This window comes from Psittacula echo (genome assembly GCF_963264785.1).
Source record: "Psittacula echo genome assembly, chromosome: 6".
In the NCBI taxonomy this organism is placed as follows: domain Eukaryota; kingdom Metazoa; phylum Chordata; class Aves; order Psittaciformes; family Psittacidae; genus Psittacula; species Psittacula echo.
Window position 1 is genome coordinate 41,509,603 of NC_137743.1, and position 17,914 is coordinate 41,527,516.

General features: G+C 42.8%; 1 protein-coding gene across 3 annotated transcripts in view; it reads left to right on the forward strand.

Moving 5' to 3' along the window:
• The window catches only part of GPD2 (glycerol-3-phosphate dehydrogenase 2), a 65,467-nt gene that overhangs the window by 4,920 nt on the left and 42,633 nt on the right, over window positions 1–17,914 (forward strand). For all 3 annotated transcript variants that reach the window (XM_080620491.1, XM_080620492.1, XM_080620493.1), the window contains one exon: window positions 10,698–10,805. In XM_080620491.1, coding sequence (XP_080476617.1) covers window positions 10,704–10,805 — 102 coding nt within the window. In that variant the 5' untranslated portion in view covers window positions 10,698–10,703. The remainder of the gene's footprint in view (window positions 1–10,697; window positions 10,806–17,914) is intronic.

The following is a 17,914-nucleotide window of genomic DNA, read 5'->3' on the forward strand; positions in this document are numbered from 1 at the left end:
GTCTTTTCCAACCCTAACTGTGCTATGATTCTGTAGTATTTGCAAGTTATTATTATTGTGTGTGTGGTGAGGTTTATGGCTGATCTTGACCCCCACTAATAGAGAAAGCAAGAGTGAGTATTTGAACTGTTTTAAGTTAAATACAGTAGCACAAGAACAAAAAAGTATGGAAATCATACTCTGTACATTTAGCCACTAATCAGGCCAGAGACTGTTATTTCCGCTCCTTGGATGGCAGATTTTGAAGCCATCTTTCAACACGACAGGAGGGAATTTAAATAATTTTGGCTTGAAATTTGATAGATATATTGTGATGTTCATATGGTGGGAAAGCTCAAGATAGTCATGACCTCAGTGTTCCTTTGTATTCCCGTTAGTTCTTGGGTAAAGTGCTGGGGATTGCAGCCGTCCCTGTCTGTAGGGATTGCCTTTTTCTCAGAAACACACTTTCTCTGGCAAGGTTATTGCTGTCTGAAAACCCAGTAAAGATTTGCAAGTCAGGCTTTTCCTCTTATGATCTGTAAGGCATTTTTTTTGGTAGGAGGGTAACAAAACGGAAGAAAAAGAAGTGGTTAGGTTAAAAATATAAATAGTGGAAAGAGAAGCTCCTTGTAGGATGGAGCTTAAAGCAGCTGGGGTATTGTCTAATGCAGGGTGGGAAAATATTGATACCTGAGCACAGAAAGGAAATTAAGTAGTTTGAAACAGTGGGGACCGAGAGAAGTGATGAGGACAGTATGCCTATTTTTTGCTTTATTTTTCTGCATGACAAGAGCTGCAGCTACTTTTGGGCATGGTAGCTGAGCTTATTGCTGGTACTGGAGGAAGGATGATACGTGGGAAGGGGTTTCACCATATAGTAGACTGCTGCTTTCCTCCTCCTGGTTAGTGCAGGGTGAACTGTGGTGGTTTCAGGTTTTAATTTGATGTACAAGAGATTACAATTTTGTGGTGTGGTCTGTGGCTGTGAGGGACTTGTAACCCTGTGAGCTGTCTAGATATTGTAGGTTATGTTTCTGTGCTTGGTTGGTGAGGTAGTTCTTGGATAATTAAGGACTGTAACTTGTATTTAAGAACCTGAAGTAGCCATCAGAGGTTTTAGGATAGGATCTGGAGGATGGACTCTATGTTTTGTACCCATTGGAGCTCTTCCATAGTGTGCAGCTCTTTATAGATATGGCTTACAGGAGTTACAGGTAGAAGCCGTGAGTGCATGAGTCAGTGGGCCAGACTTCTGCTGGTGAGGTAGATAATGAGCTCTGGTTGTCCTTGAAAGCGTGCTGCTTTGTTCTCTTGTTTGCTGTAGTTGCTGGGTTGGTTAGAAGTAGCATAGTGCAGCCCGAAGACCAGGCCCATGTCAGCTGAGGAGACATGCTTGATGACTGTTAGGAGTGCTGCAGGGGAAGCATCTTCTCTTGAGTTGGTTTAAGCTTTATCGCTTGCTTTTAAGACACTTCAGTTAGTATGGTCTGGGATCCTATGTAATGTGGTGTTAATCACTTCAGTTTAAAAAGCAAATGAGAGACAGCTGGTAGCTGATCTTGTCAAGGGGGGTGCTGATAGGATTATTTTCTCTTTACATCCTCTTTTTCTTGTTGTTTGGCCACTTCCTGCATTGGCACACCCTGCAAACTGCCAGTAACCATGCTCTCAGATTAGTACAGACTTAAGTGCTTGAGTTACCCACAGTGAGAGCCCTAATTGTGGGCTGTCTTACTGCTGTTATGTGTGCTGCCAGTAGCCACCTTTTAAGTAGTCCTCCAATAAAGATCAAAAGCTGAATTAGAGGGAGCTGAGGATAGCAATTTAAGCTGTTGGGAGAAGCAGAGGCAGTGTGAAACTCTGGGCTCAGCTTGGAGGGACGTTGGTCTGGGGCTCTCATCATTCAGCACCTATCTGACAAGCTTTTGGAAGGCATGAGGCAGATCAAATTAGACAATGCTACTGCACCAATGGCAGATTATGCAAACTGTAGTGGTGATGATTGTAAGTTTTCTATTTTTAAGTCTTCCATTGAGTGACTCACTTTATTAGATGTATTAATTTAAAATGGAATATGAAGCACCCAGCTACCATGGTAATGGCCTCATAAAGCACGCAGATACACAACATAACAGATTGGATTTCTTCTCTTAATTTAACAGGTTTTGCTTCTCATAGACCATATCTGATGGCAGCATACAGGGCGTCACACACTCCTATTGCTAAGCTGTACAGTTTGTATCCATCTGTCTCTTCACTTTTGCTAAACTAGTCATCTTTGATCTCTGCCTCACAATTCTGCATCTGAATTTCCCACCATTCCCCTTCCTTCCCTCTTCCCTGATTCCTTTCATTCTTTCACCAACTCTGGCCCTGCGCTGCTTAAATCAACTCAGTATCTTACTACTTAGAAAGTACTTGAGTACAGAAATGACAGCAATTGCAGTACTTGCTTTTTAGTCACCTGGCCCCCTAAGGTTGGAGTGGGTTACACAACCTAAGACAAGGTCCAGCTGATGGTCTTGCAGCTACCTGGGTAGGCATTACAGGAAATGAGAAAGGCAAGTCACTCCTAGAATTTATGTCAGCCTAATGAGAACTGTGGGGTGGCAGATGTTTGTTGTGTGAGGCATGATATTCAGAAGCATCTACTGAAGATGGGTGTTGAAATTACTTCTTTAAAAATCAGGATGTAAGTTGCTCTTTGTATGCTTTTTGGTTTTAAAATGTCGGGCTGAAAGTGAAGCAGAAGAATCCTGTGTTTAGGAAGTGTGTTAGTTGACAAAGTGGAGCCCTTGTCCATGAGGCAGGAGGTCCAAGGTCTCTTAGCCTGTGAGATTCAGCTGGGGACCTTGCGGAGGCCGGATCCTTGCTGAACCTGGACTCTGGAGTGGGAATTTCCTGAGGCAGTGGCTATTGCTGCTTTACAGCAAAGTCAGTGTGACTGAATTGCTGGTTAAGTAATGCACTGCAGCAGGGAACAGTTCCTACTGTGACGACAGTTTGTGTTAACTTGCTTAACTTTTGGAAACTGAAAGCATGATGTTGTCTTGAGAAATCTTTTGTGTAGTTTCCATTTCATGTCGACTAGCTTCTCCCCCCACACCCCCTTGTGTTTCCTTTCAAGTTTGAAGCCTATTTCTTCTTATCAGGAATCCTTTAATAGCTAGAAATTTGAGCTAATGTCCCTGTCAATCTTTCTCAGCTGTTTCGATGAGCAATGTTCCCCGCACGGTTATTTAACTCTTTGGGCAGATCATGCTGTACTCAGTAGCCACTCCTTGCCCTGGCAGCAAGCCCCGGGCTCCTCCCATGCCAGTCAAGGGCTCCCTGCTCCTGCTGGAGCTTGTTCTAGAGCCTCTCAGGGACTCAGCCCACCCTTGAACTGAGGGCCTGCATCCAAAGGGTGCCATTTATTTCCTGCATCAAAACTAAGGATAAGCTTTAACATGCAGATTTACAGTGTCAGAGGACACACAGCAATAAAGCATTGTACACTGAGCCTTTATAAAGGTGACTCAAAATATTTGTGTTATGGAAAGATTACAGAATGGCTTATTTCTCACTGCATCACTTCCTATGCTGTTTGCTCTTATAATTTTCATTAAAATAAAATTTAGTTTCCATCGCAAGATGTTGATCTCAGCTTGGAAGAGAGTCAAGTTTATTACCTGGTTGCAAAAGATGAGGGTTTTTTAAGTGTAGGCTACTCTCTTCCTACATAGCAGTCTGTGTACAACCTTTGCCATAACTGTGGACTGCATTCTTTTCCCTTTCATCTTCTGTGCTCTGGTTTATCCTGCTGGTGCCAACAGCAGCTTTTAGCATTCATTCTGGGACAGAGCTTGAGTTAAAAAACCACAAGTGTATGTTTAGAGAGCCTCTAATTTCTCTTAGAGGTTGTGTACACTAATGCAATGTTTAAGCCATCTTCCTGTTTAGAGACTTTGTTGTGTGTCATTTCCCACATGCACTGCAGTTCCCTTCAGAAATAAGCTCGAGCATTTGGGCAGGGAGATCACAGAATGGTTTGGGTTGGTGGGGACCTTAAAAGCCTTCTGGTTCCAACCCCCCTGCCATGGGTAGGGATACTTTCCACTAGACCAGGTTGCTTCAAGTCCCAGCAAACCTTGCCTTGAACACTGCCAGAGGTGGGGCAGCCACAGCTTCTCTGGGCGACCCATTCCACTGTCTCATCACCCTTGCAGGGAAGAGGTTTTTTTCTTAATGTCTAATTTAAATTTCCCCTCTCACAGCTTAAAGTCATTCCCCATTGTCCTGGCACTACGTGCCCTTGGAAATTGTCCCTCCAGCTTTCTTGTTGGCCAGCTTTAGGTGTTGGAAGGTGCTCTGAGGCCTCCCTGGAGACTCTTCCAGGCTGAACAACTTTATCAGCCTGTCTTCATAGGAAAGGTGCTCCAGCTTTGTGAACAGAGCCCCACTGAGGAGTGGGGGCAGAGCGTTGGCATGGCGCAGGGTGGCACGGGACATCTGTACTGTCTGTCCACTGGCTGTTTGTCTGGGGCACTGCCTGCTTGCAGTACCTGCTGAATGTGGGCTTGCAGGTTCCTAGAATGAAATTGAGATGCTCTAGGTGTAAAAGCACCATCTGTAGATTTGAATGCCTGTCTAGCTTTGTGTTGGAATAGCTTATGGTAAGCCGTATTTTCCTTTCTGCCCCTGAATAAGCTTCTCTTAGTGATGGTGAGCACGATTTATGTGGCAATTTGAGCAGCTGCTCTCCTGGGAGTGTTCTTGGTTTGGCTTCTTTTTGCTGGAGAATTGTGTATAATCTGCCTATTGGCTCTGAGGAGAGCTAGCAACACCTGTAGCTGGCTGTTGGGCAAACAGAGGGTAGTCCCTTCCCCAGAGCTGATGGCTGAGGCTGGAAATCCCTCCTGTATAGAGAGCACCGAGTCTGACTGTTTCTTTATATATGTTATCTTGTGTAATGAAAGTGACAAACTGTTCTTGGTGGCACATCTAATGTCATTTTAATGTGGTTAGGAATGCTGTGTCCACAGTAAGACTGGTGAAGGGTTCCACTGCAAGAGTGATCCTGACCCCAATTACCTACGTGCCTGTACCTTCATGCCTTCTGTAGTAGTATCTGGAGCTCACTGCTGAAGTCCTCTGAGTTGCTGCAAGCTGGTTGTGTTAGTAGGAAGGCTCTCTGCATCTTGTATGTGCCATGAAAAAATGGGGCTTATTTGTTAAGGAGGCTATGGGACGACTGGATCAAGTTTTAACAGTATGTGGACAACCACAGCTGTATTCAAAGGATATTAAACTGGGACAGCAGATATGAGTGCTACTCAGCTGTCCAGTCTGAAGCCCCTTCAAGGTTATTGCCTTTGCTGAATCATAGAATCACAGAATCCCAGGTTGGAAGGGATCTTGGGGATAATCTGGTCCAACCTTTCTAAGCAAAGCATAACCTAGACTAGATGGCCCAGCACCCTGTCTAGCTGAATCTTAAAAGTATCCACTGCTAGGGAGTGCACTACTTCCCTGCAGAGGTTATTCCAATGGCTGGTTGTTCTCATGGTGGAAAGTTTTCCTCTTGTGTCCAGTTGGAATCTCTGCAGGAGCAACCCTGAGAGAGTACGCATTACCCCTGTCTTCTCCATGTGACTCCTTGTGAATAGGGAGTCTCTGTTTTCCTTGTAGCCACCCTGCATACTGAAACTGCTTTTGAAGCATCTCTTGTCCTGCTGTGGTTTCCAGTCTGACACTTAGGAACACTCAGGTCTTTCTTGCTTTTTCCCTTTGTTATCAGTGCACATTTGCATCTTGCTTCATGTGAGGAAGCCGGCTCTGGGAGGCAGTGGAAGCCAACGCAGGCAACGGTGCTTCAGTTCCCCAGACCTGGTTGCTCATGGTTGAGTGCCTGCACTTCCGGGTGCTGGTGGAGCTATGCAGCCTTCTGTGTGTGTTGTGTTGTGTTGCTTGCGCTGGGTTCTGTAGGGTAAAGAGTCACTGTTAGAAATTCAAAGGGGGAAAAGGTAAGTATGCCAGAAGACTCTGCTATAATAGGCACCATTCTTAAGATTTATGTATTTAATCCAGAATTTTCCAGAAACCAACTTGGAGTCAAACTTTCGTTTGATTTTGATAATCATTTAACTTCTGAAGACTAACTGTCCTTTATTTATACATAGGAAGGAGTATTTATTGCATGCAGTTGGCAGTGGAGTTTGGGGTCTTAGTGGAAGTTTTGCGTAGAAAACTGTTAAATTAAGGCTAATTGTTTGCCTCTGTAGTATTGTGTTTAGCTGGTGACAGATGCCTCAAAGCCTTCTGGATCAAGCCAAGCATTGTGGAGGTATGGGGGCTTTTGTTGCTTTTGCTTTTTAAATGAATTGTCTTATCTAGAAGAACTAGTGTTTATGCTAGCTAATGAATGAAAACCTATAGCATCCATAACTAAACTGTTGGCACCTATGAGTACATCAGTAGGGTGGGGGTTGTGGAAGGTATGTTAGCATGGCAGGGTGCTGGTACTAATGGGAGTCATGGAAAAGATGGCACAGGGAACAGCTTGAACTGAGGCAGCTGAAAGCCGAGATCTTGGAACTGCATCAGCAATTTGCAGAGGCCTTTTGGGAGATGGAAACTGAGGAGATGGAGCTCTCTGAATACAAAGAGCAGGCATAATATTTGTCATTATCTTATTTCCTAGCACTTGCTGAGTGCAGCTTTTATTCAGTATGTGAGCATATTCTGTTTGAGGGTTGGTTGTTGGGTTTTTTTTTTGTTTGTTTGTTTTTGTTTGTGTTTTTTTTGTTTGTTTGTTTGTTTTTTTTTTTTTTTTACAAAAAAGCTATCAGAAGAATAGATATTTCAAATGACTGAAAAATAGCACAAGGCTATCTATGTAACTCAGTTGTGGTGAGTGCTGAATGAATTCTGCTGATTACTTCCATAAGTTTGTGCTGCATTGCTGTAAAAACAACTTGAAATCTGCTGTGCAGTTTTGGGGGGATTTGTGCTTTTTTTTCTTCATCTGTGCAATGATATTTCTAGTGTAATTCACAACTTCAATTTAGGTTGATGCAGTAAGGTTTTTTTGACCCATAATTAAAGACATAAAGGTAAAATAGCCACATTATTTCTTCAGTTCTTCAGTTTTAAAAACTGTGGTGTGTGTTTGTTTGTTTGTTTCTTTTTTTTTTCTTTTTTTTTTTTTTTTTTTTTTTTTTAGAAGTGTTGATAAAATGCTTGCTAAAAAGGCCTGGTAGAACATGAAGTCCTGAAATCATGATTTCTTTGTTTTTAAAAATAAATTACTTGCAAAGCTGTCTGGGAAACTGTATTTTAAAAGTAAACTGGTGTGGGCAGTGATCACGGAGACATTTAGTCAGTGGTTTGCATACCTTGTGCTGCTCTAATTCAGTCCCACTCAACAAAAATGTAATGGGTTAACTTAGGTAGGTATGCACCTCGTCTTCAACATGAGGTTTCAGAAAAGGTGTGAGGAGGCAGGTGGCCAGGAAGAGCAATTAGTGTTGGGTAGGCTTTCAGTTACCCCTGGTTCCCCTGGGGTGGAGGATGCTCAGCACTTGACAAGGACCCCCTTGGTCTGTGCTTGCCATCCCACACAAACTGCTGAGCTGTGGCACTCAGTTTGTTCATGACTAATGAACCTTTGAAGAGTTCAGTTGAACAGGGATAAGTAGGGATTTGTGCTTGAGCCATCACCCTTTTTTACTGAACTTGGCAAAACACTGAAAGGATGCACTTCCATTTGTTTTGTTGAAAGCCAGTATCTCTGCAGACATGTGAGCCAGCTTGTTGGAAGATGCTAATTTGTTCTTTTTAAACTCCTGTGGATTCTAGAGCATATTGTGTTCCCAGAACAGGCACTTGTAAGGCTTTCATACTCTTGCTTGAAGTGACTCCTTTGCTGATGCGTAAGGTGTGTGAAACTACTTCAAGACTGCCACCAGTCTGCAGTCTGAAAGATGAGTTATTATTCTAGCAACTTGAGAAAACCTTACGGTAGAGGTGTGTGTAGTACTCAGCGTGCTTGGATGATGCGTATGTATTCACCATCACCATATGCTTTGTGTGGCTATAGACTGTGTGTGAGCTAATGTTGATTGTCTTAGTTCTTTTATTTTGCAGGAGATGAGGAGTTTGGTGATGGCAGTGCAAGTTTTCCAGCTGTTGTTTTAATTCTTGTGCAATATTGAATTTCATATTGTGTTACGACTTTATGAGTATCTGCAGGTGTTTTCAGGTACATAGAAGTGATAGTACAAAAGGTTGTCTTAACAGATCTAAGGTACCCTGATGGTTAGGTTTTACTCTTTAATTTTTTTGGGGGGATAAGCCTACAGGACAGGGTCTGATTCTGAGGCACCCTGCTCCTGTGATAAGACATGTCTCTGATTGCTCAAATGCTGTGGTACAGGACTTATGCCAGACTTTCAGGAGAGGGACTCCTGAGAGGGACAGGCCTACATCCCGGGGTGCGTGGCTGTCCCATGAGCTGGTTGTGCTGGGCTGCTGACGGGTACCCCTGTGGGAAGCCTTTCTTGCTGAGCGCTCCCTTTCCTTTTGCAGAGGCAGGTGATTGGAGCCCTGCTGCCCTGACAGAGAGCCCTGCACCCTTAGGGAGAGACAGCCACTCCATGGTGCCAGGCTCCATTCTGCAGGGAGTGGGAAGGGCAGGGTGGTATCGGCACCTCTGCTCTGACAGCTGCTCTGGCACCGTGTGCTTCTGATGAGGCTGCGTGCTGGTGTCTGCGTGGCTGCTTGCCTTGCTGGCAATGAGGTCCCGGATCTCAGACTCGCACTTCCCTCCCTGTTTCTGTGGAGGTGTCACAGCTTGTGAGGCCAGGCCTCCACAGTAACTCCGCTTTCAGAAACTTCCCTTGCTATGGGGGTTTTGTTTGTTGCCTTTCACATTTACTCCTCACTGTCATGTAAAGGAAAGAAGAGGTTGGCCTTTTCTGAGGGTGAAGTATGAAGATAATGGAGAATGTCATTATCTAAACACAAATGTTATGGTGAGAATCTTCAAAAGCACACGTGCTGATCTTCAGAAAAACTGGGAAGCTCAAAGTCTTGGCCTTCTGTACAGTAATCACTTGCATAGTGCACATGTATACATCTGTACATCAAATGTTTATATGTAATAATAACATATGGAATTTCCCTATACGCTGAATGTGTTGCACAGGGAATGAAGTTAAGGTCTTTACCATCTTCAAAATGAAGCTTTCTTGTTTGGCTTGTGTCTTAAACATCTTTGGGGTATTTCTTAAAAAAAAAAAAGAACAGTTATGGTAGCTGGAAGAGCTAATGGGAGAAAAAAGATGAAATGTGTACAAATGCATAGTAACATACAGTATTTCATGTTTACTTGTACTTATGAGGCCAAAGAAATAACTCTGAATTGTAAATAGTGTGCTGCAAATCTTGACAAGAAGGCTGTACACTGCTGAAAGTGATGGTTTACAATGTGGTCTGGTGTGTGTATGGGGTAGGACAAACAGCATGTGGAGGGAGGGCTGTGAAGCATTTGGATCAGGAGGTGTCCTGTGAGGCACTACACTGTGCTGGAGCAAGGCAGCAGGCCAGCCTGGGGGACCCAAGCAAGGGATGAGACCCCAGCCAGGCTTCAGGTGAGGCTGCTGGGACGTACCCCTTGCCTGGCTTGGGATGGGAGCCCCTGCTGCTCCCAGCTCCTGGCCCCGGCTGGTGCTGTTGTGTTGTAAGTCCGCTGGTGTTGGCATGGGGCTGTACACTTGCCGCCTTCTGCTTTGAGCCTTAATAGTGATAAATCTCTTGTAATGTAGACTGCTGGATGAATGTGGGGCTTGGACAAAGATGTCTGCATAACTGGAGGGCTTGAAGTGCTGACAGGGGTCTTTCAAACTTGATGTATGTTGTTTCTAATGTGAGGTGAGCTGCTGCAGTCCTGGGAAGATGGATTAGGTTGTGCCTGCTTAAGATTCAGGTCAGTGCCATGCAAATTTTTCATTCAGTATCTGAACAGTGGGTCTTTTAAGAATTTGCCTGACCCACATAGGGCTAGTTTTAAACCCTCTGTAGCCGGATGATAAAGTTCTGTGCTTATTTCAAGCCATTTAATCTTGTCTGCTGTCTCTGCTGCTTCTCAGTGAAGGACCAACTTCCTGACTAGCAGCACATTGCTTCTCCGCCATTCCTGCGTAGGACAAGCTTTGCTGGTATACAGCAAATACAGGGATGGTAATTCCTGGCTGGAAAGCAAGATGGAGTGCTGTGAGGCAAATATGATTGTAGAAATAGTTTTGTGGGAGGAGAGGATAGCTAAAGGTGGTCTTGTCAAGTAGATCGTCTGTTCTGTTGTGGTAAAGATTTGGTGGCCATCTGGCTGATGTTTGGGTGTTGTTCTGCAGTTATCACAGGATTGTATGCACTTGTCACATATATGAGTATTTAGAGTTTACATCGTGTGTGTGTACTCTTATCTACTTGTGTATCTAAATACACTTTTGTCTTTCAGCTTTCACAGCAAATACCAGAGCTCTCTGGCTTGCCTCTGTCTAGACTTTGTTTAGAAATTATTAGTATTGCAATGAAAATCACTAATTAATATACTGCTGCCCTAAATTTCAGCTTGTCATGACATTGTCATTAGTTTCTACAAATGATCTATTCTGTGTAGCCTAGATTCTAACATGGTAAAACTGCCTATTAATTTTTATCTCTTTCTCTTACAGTAAAAAATGGCATTTCAGAAGGCAGTGAAAGGAACTGCTCTCATTGGCGGAGGTGCCATAGCAACAGTTTTTGGCCTCTCTCAATTTTCTCAGTATAGAAACAAACATGTAAGTATTAATTATGATTTCTGATAAAATATGAAACTTAAAATCTGTTTGAGCGTATGTTAGGCTTATACAGATAGTTTTGTTTGGAAAGGAATGCCAAGAGGCTCTCAGCTTGGTTTGGTGGGTGCTAATCTGGAGGATAGCATTAACAGTAGTTCACTGTTGTAGGTCTTTAACCAGTGGGAAAGTGTGATCGTTGTAAATTGTTTTTCTAGTTTAAAAAATTACCTTTATGTACTACTCAGGATTTTACGTAGATGCGGGTGGAGTGGAAACCTCCACTGAAGTGTAAGGACTAAGTAGAGTTTGGATAGTATTTTCAAACTTGCAAGCTTGAAGTGAAACCAACAGCACTACCTCTGTAAATCTCAGCTTTAAACCAGTCATGATGCCAGCTCTTACTCAGTTCAGAAAGGTCAAGGCTGTTTGAGGATAGGATCTGTGCCACATAAGTCAGTGGTGAGGTTCCTGTTGCTTTTGGTGGGTGTCAGCTTCTGTCTAGGTGGGCACAATCAGATACTGGTAAGCTCAAAACACCAGGTAGCTAAGGCACAGGCAGAATAAATTCCCCAAGCAGTGAAGGATGATGTTGCAGACTTGCTGTTAAGGTAGCGATAGCAGGAAGAGGTGCAGTAGATATCTACTCTATTGATTCTTGCTGTTGTAGAAAACAGACTTCATTGGTGTATTGTCTTCTCACAGTAGACTCAGAGTCACCATGCTCTTTTAGCTTGCTTCTCAATGCAGAAGCCAAAGAGAAATCAGTAAAAGGAACATGAGTTGTGAGGAACATGAGGTTTTAGGCTGAGCTGGTGTGAATTGACAACTACTTTGTCTTAAAGCAAATAAATCCTCCTTGTTTTAACACATTTGTGCTGTGATTTACAGTTTTGTAAAATAACCAGATCTAGACTTAGATGAGTATAAGGGAACATGTCTTTTTCTCTTGTGTTAAATGCGGGCTGTGAGGCTGACATCTTGCAGTTGGCCGGAAATACTTGCAATCAGTGTTCTGTAAAATGATTGAAGTAGGTGTAGTCAGAGCTGTGGCCTGATTTGCTTCAATCTAGGTTTGGAAAAAGCTTAAGCCCAAGAAATACCTCTTTCTTCCTTTGAGATGGTATCAGTGTGAGCAGCTAGGTGAGCAGGTGCTTGTTTCATGTAGTGCTTTCTGCTTCTCACCTTAGAAATATAATCAGTCAGCTCTTCATCTAGACAAGCTGTTACTCTGCAAATTGCTTTAGTTACCACACATTTACTATAAGTTGCCATTCAAATTGGGCAAACTGAAGATAGGAATGGAAGTGGATCTTAATGGTCTAGTTGAAGGTAAAGTAGTGGGTAATGAGAGGGAATCTTCACTGATCTCCATGAAGGTGTGTATTATGTCTGAATAAATGATACTCCAAAGCTTCTGACTGTTTCTATGGGGAGGAGTAACAGCAGCTGAGGTATTAGTAAAGCAAATGAGATGAGTCATGTCTGAGGAACCTAGCTGGAAAGAGGATAAGACAGGATCCTTATGGCTTCAGATAGTATTGCAAAAAATAAAACTTTGCATTTAAAGTGAGCTTCTTGTTGGGCTGCATTTCTTGCACCTAGCTGATAATACTGCTTCTAACTCTCTGCAGTCTTTAGCACAGGATTTTACAGTCTTGCTTCATTACTATCAGAAATGGCAGCTTCAAATTTTAGGACTGCTTAAAAAGGGGTGTTGGAAGGGAAAACTGATCTGGATAGCTCACTCGTCGTATATGCAGTACTCCAGAATTCAGGGCATTCCCATTTTTCTAGGGATTGGATGGCCATTGTAAATTTCCAGAGATGGATTAAATCCCAAATTTTACAGAAGGGATTTAGTCTCAAAATGAAATAACTGCTTGTCCCTCAGTTTCTAAACCTGTTGCATCAGATCAGCCTACAAAGGATCTGAAAATTTCCAGCATATGTGTAAGCAAATGGATCTGTCAAGTGAACAGCATGTTGTTTTCATGTTGTACTAACTTGCACATTTCCCACGTGATATCCCTTAAAGCCGCTGCCTTAAACACCTAATATAGGGCAGCAGGTGGAACATAACTGGAGGGATTGACACAAAGGAGGACAGTCCATTTGTTGTGTTGACATATCTAAGCTGTGGGCATGTCCCCCAGCCCAAGTGTCCTCTTTCTAATAATGCCTGCCAATCAAAGATATGCTAGGGCAAAGATCTTGTCTTCCTTTGCCAGAAGAGGATATTGCCCCAAGATGTGCGCTAGTCGGCTACACATTGTAGAAAAGCTGTTATTTCAAGAACAAAATCCATCACATAGTAAGACAGAAGTAAAATGCTCAGGTTTTTTACCCACATTCATATTGCTTCACTCAGTGACTGGATGTCTGTGCTGTGGCTAGAGTCTTGGAATTAGGGGCACCCAGTTGTGCAATAATGACCTTGGCAGGCTAATAATCCTGAACACACAGGTTAGTTGATATGTCTGTCTTTGTTTTCCATGTTCACTCAGCTGGTGGTTAATGTTTCTGTGAAATTTGGCTGTCCCAGGTAACTCCAAGGGAGATGCTGAAGGATGGTGAAGTTCTGGCTCTTGAAAAAGGGTAAAAGGTCATTTGGACTTGTTAGTCGGGCATACTAGTAAGTGGTTTGCCTACTAAAAGGGATAAGGATTGGTGATTTCCGCTGCTGAAATTTAAATTGCTCTTGCTAGATTTGAGAGTCAGAACCGGAGAATGGCATAGTTAGCCTTATCTGTGTATAAAAAGCTATAAAGTATTTACACCTTGGAAATAAAAGGCTCCGTAGATTAGGATCTATTCTGATTTTCAAGATTTTTACCCCAACTTATTTTTCTGCTCACACACATGTATGCTGACATTTTGGAGCATGCTTTTGCAACAGCAGTTGAGATGATATAACGGGAGAATATGTATCTATGTATGTAATATGTGGGCATACAAGGGGTTTTGTAATTTGCCCTTACCTTGTGCTGGGTTTTTGGAGTTCCTGCTGAACAAGGGAGGATGGGAACATGTGGTGACATGACACAACTATTACTGAATTTAATGCGTAAGCTGATAGATGAATATTGCACTTCAGTGTCTTTTATAGTAACCTTGTCACTGGGATATTTACTGAATTAATAATGCTATGAGTAAGGGAATAAGTAGGAGCGACGCTTAATTCAAGCAAAACCTCTTTCAGTCAACACACAGCAGTGGTTCTTTCATATGGAATAACCATTGCCCTTAAGGAAGCTGGTCAAGCTTTCTGTGCAGCCTTACTGACCTAGGCTGTGGGAGGGCACATGCATAACTGACAAGGAGGCTTTTGGTTAGATTAAAAAGAAAAACCCTTTTCCAGAGAAAAGGAGGCAGTTGGAGAACTCTTCATGGCAGTTAGTGCAGAGGTCTGAGAAAACTAGTCCTTCCTGAACTGTTTCTGGGTAAAGCAGAAGTTAGACTCTTACATCTTTTCCAGTGTTCACACTGTAAATGGGTTTAATCTTAGACCGTACAGGAACAGTTGAAATCTGTGTATGCTACATTAACACCCAGTCATGAGCTCCTGAAGGGAGCTGCATCTCAAATGGAGCTGGACCCCTCTGAGATCTCTGGCTGTATACGTAATTGATTAATTTGGCCTCCAATATTCAGATACCTGTATGGCAAGTGTGACACAGCCAACCTTTGCTGGCCATTTCACCAGGGCTTCTAATGCTAAAGGTGATGGAAAAAAAGGAAAGACCAGTTTCTCTTGTTTCCTGAAGGTGCTGACTGCATTGCTATTTTCTTGCTTTCTGTGACTTTATTTTGATGCATCAAGCCAAGCAGGCTACTACTTGATGTAACACAGGTATTCCTTGATGTGCCAAGTTCGAACTGGAGATGAGGGATTTTTAATTTTATTTTCTTTTTCCACTCCCACACCCCTGTAATCATTAAGAGAAAAGCAGTGCTTTATTTTGGGGGTGTAAGAGACCCCCCTCTCTTCCTAACAAGGCCCACCAGGCAATCCTGCTCTCCTTCTGGGGTGTAAATGCATTGGTGGTCAGTACAAATTGCTCATCAAGGTGAATCCAATCGAGTGTGATAATATGATAATGCATTGGGGCCTGCTTTGGGGGGTTTTAATTACATTTTTTTATGAATAAGGATGATGAATTTGACTCTGCAAACCTACCTGGAGATTTACATTAGCCAATTAACAAGAATGCTTGCTTATGGATTACTAGATCACTTTATAACTTTATGATTAAATTCAAACTGCCAAACCAAATTTCGTCTTGCTAAGGGTGTAATCAAAACGATTCAAGGAACTCTTGCCTGAGAAATTGTAGATATAAACAGCAATTGCTTATTTCAGTAAACATGCTTGTTCACTGCCAAACTAATCACGTTATTGCAGATGGAATCCCTGTATGCAGCTTTTCTTCGCTCTCACATTTAATTGACAGCAAGATGAATCATCTGTATCAATTCCTAGTACATTAATCACTGCTTGTATTTCAGCACTAATCTTTATCCTCTTGCCATGCCAGTGGCTGGCTGCTTGGGACTCTGGTCTGTGCTTTCCTATAAGCCATTTGTTGTAAATAATGTGCTTAAAAATCAAAACAAAAATTACAGTCAAAACCAAATGATGCTAGCACTTCTTGAACTCTGAATTTTGTTTTTCTTGTGTTCTCTTCCTGAAGTTGCACACTTTGAAAATGGTCACTTGTTTTGCAGAAGGTGGCATGTCTGAAAACATAGAACAAAACTAATTTTTAGATGGGGAGTTTGACTTTCTTAAAGCTCATGAAAGTTGAGAGTATGTAGCTGACTTGTTCTGCCAAAACACATGCAAGGCTAAACTGCAGGTGGTTTTGGTCTTCCCAATTTCTTCCTTGTCACTGTTGTCTCCAAGTTACAGGGTGATATTTAGGGAAGCTGGGACATTGGCATCAGCTGTCTCTGTACTCTTGTAATGACAAAAAAGCATGTGTAATGCCACAGCTTACCAAGGTAAAAACCTGGACTATGCAGGACGCTGGGCAGTAGCATTTTCTATGCAACCCAGAAAGCTGCAGCGTTGTTGTGGTTTTCAGGCAATTAAAGGGGAAAAACCTTTCATGTGCTGCTTTCTTAATTCACTTTGAGGGGGGAGGTTGCACAGAGCCACCACTGGAGGCAGTCAGAGAGGTCACGGCAAACCTCTGCAGGCACACAGGTGCCAGAGGGTCTTCGTTACAGCCACCAAGGAGGGAATGAAGACAGGAATGGCAGGATCCTCTCAGTGTCTCCCTCCTCGTGTCTGTCACTCCCTGGGTAACTGCATTCTGGAACTGCATTTGTGTGCTACACTTTAAGGATATACAAGTTTCTACCGTATTTTGGAGGATGTGAAAGGTTTTACCACTGCTAGAGACAAGTAGGCTGGGAAGAGAGCACAGCAGGAGACAAAAGTAGCTGGGAAAGTGCCGAATTCATTGGTCAGAAGAATAACATGGAAACTGAATTTCTTTGAAGGGCCAAAACTTTGTGTCTTTTTGTAGTGATCTTTGCTAGGTGCCATATGTTAGTGTAAACCTGTGAGAGTGAGGGGAAACTATAATTGGGAGGCTCATCAAGATTCACCTCTGCTGTGCTTTGACTCAACCTCTCTGCTGTCTGTGTGTGTCTTGTAATTTCTTGAACTCCTGGGGCTGGCAGCGCATCTGTCTCTATTTGAGGGTTGTGGTGGGTTTAAACAAGCTTCTAATTAGGAGACCTTTTGTTACTAATTTGTAGTCAGGGACTAAGCCTGGTTGAGTGCTTGGTGTGGCTGCTCACGCACCTGGAGGTGAGCCTGTGCCCAGGCACCTTCTGGGCTGGGCTCCAGGACTGCCTGGGCTGGAGGGGACCCCAGTGGGACTGAAAGCACCATGATGTGGAAAAGTCAGTGATGGTACTAGAGCTACTTATGTTATAGTCAATATAATCTATGATTACAGGATGAACTTGAACATTAATTAACTTTTGATTATGCATTTCCTGTAGATGTGGCTACTAATTATTAGACTTTATTTTCAGTTGTATAGTAGTGATAGCAACATTGAGGAAGAATGTGTTTCAATCATAATACTGCTGAAGAATGAGGAAATAATTTTGAACAAGAATATTTAGGTTACATACACCATATAATCTGAACTCAGGCTTCTTGTGTATGGCTGGACTGGCTGTTAATTTACAGTGGATGTGTTGCAAGAGACACTTTTACCCTTTCCTCGCAAGGTCTGCTGACACAGCTCTGTAACACCTGGTGAATTGGTTGCTGAAGAGGAACTACATTGCTTGGGTAGCTGCTACCAGGACCTGTTCAGCTGTGTGTGTGAGCAGACGGTGGCAAGCGACTGCCTTACCTTTTGTCAGTCAGGCTGTTTTCATATGGGAGGTGTATATTCTCTCCCCATTGCGCATACCAGGGAAGGTGGCTGGAGTTCCTAAAAGCTAGAGGTGGTGGATTATTTTAGCAGAGAGTTTTTTGTCACCACAGTGATCTGGGAGTGTCTCTCTAGAGACACAACGTGGGCCAAGCAACCATAAAGCACTGAGGCAGTGCCTGTGCTGGTGTGTTTGCAGGATGGGACTGGGCTTAGGGGCTGTTCTATGGCAATTGTAATTCACTGTTAACCGTGCAATAGGCAATAGAGTTATAGAAATAACTGAACAACTTCCCTAAGGAATGCTTGGAAATAAAAACTTAATTGAGAGAGCTTGCATGTTGTAAGCAGCATATGGAAAGAGATTAGACAAAGAGATTGGTTTAGATGATAGTAAGAAAGTACTATTTTGTCACTTGAATTTGTATAAGTTTCCAGTGATGGTGCTCATAACATAGGTTAAGAAATACATGATCATTAATGGGGCTCAGGATTCCTGTGACTGTAAAGGTTTTCAGAATACACTTCAAATTCATGTTATCAGAAGACAGCCTTCAGAAACTGATAAAAACCTTAAAATTTAAACCATAGTCCATGTTAGTTGACTGAGCAAGCATGGCAGCCTTTCTCGCCACCATCACTAAATGGAGAGCAGCAATAGCTCCGGGAGCATCAGGCAGAGGAGTAGAGAGATTATCAAAGCCATTGCAG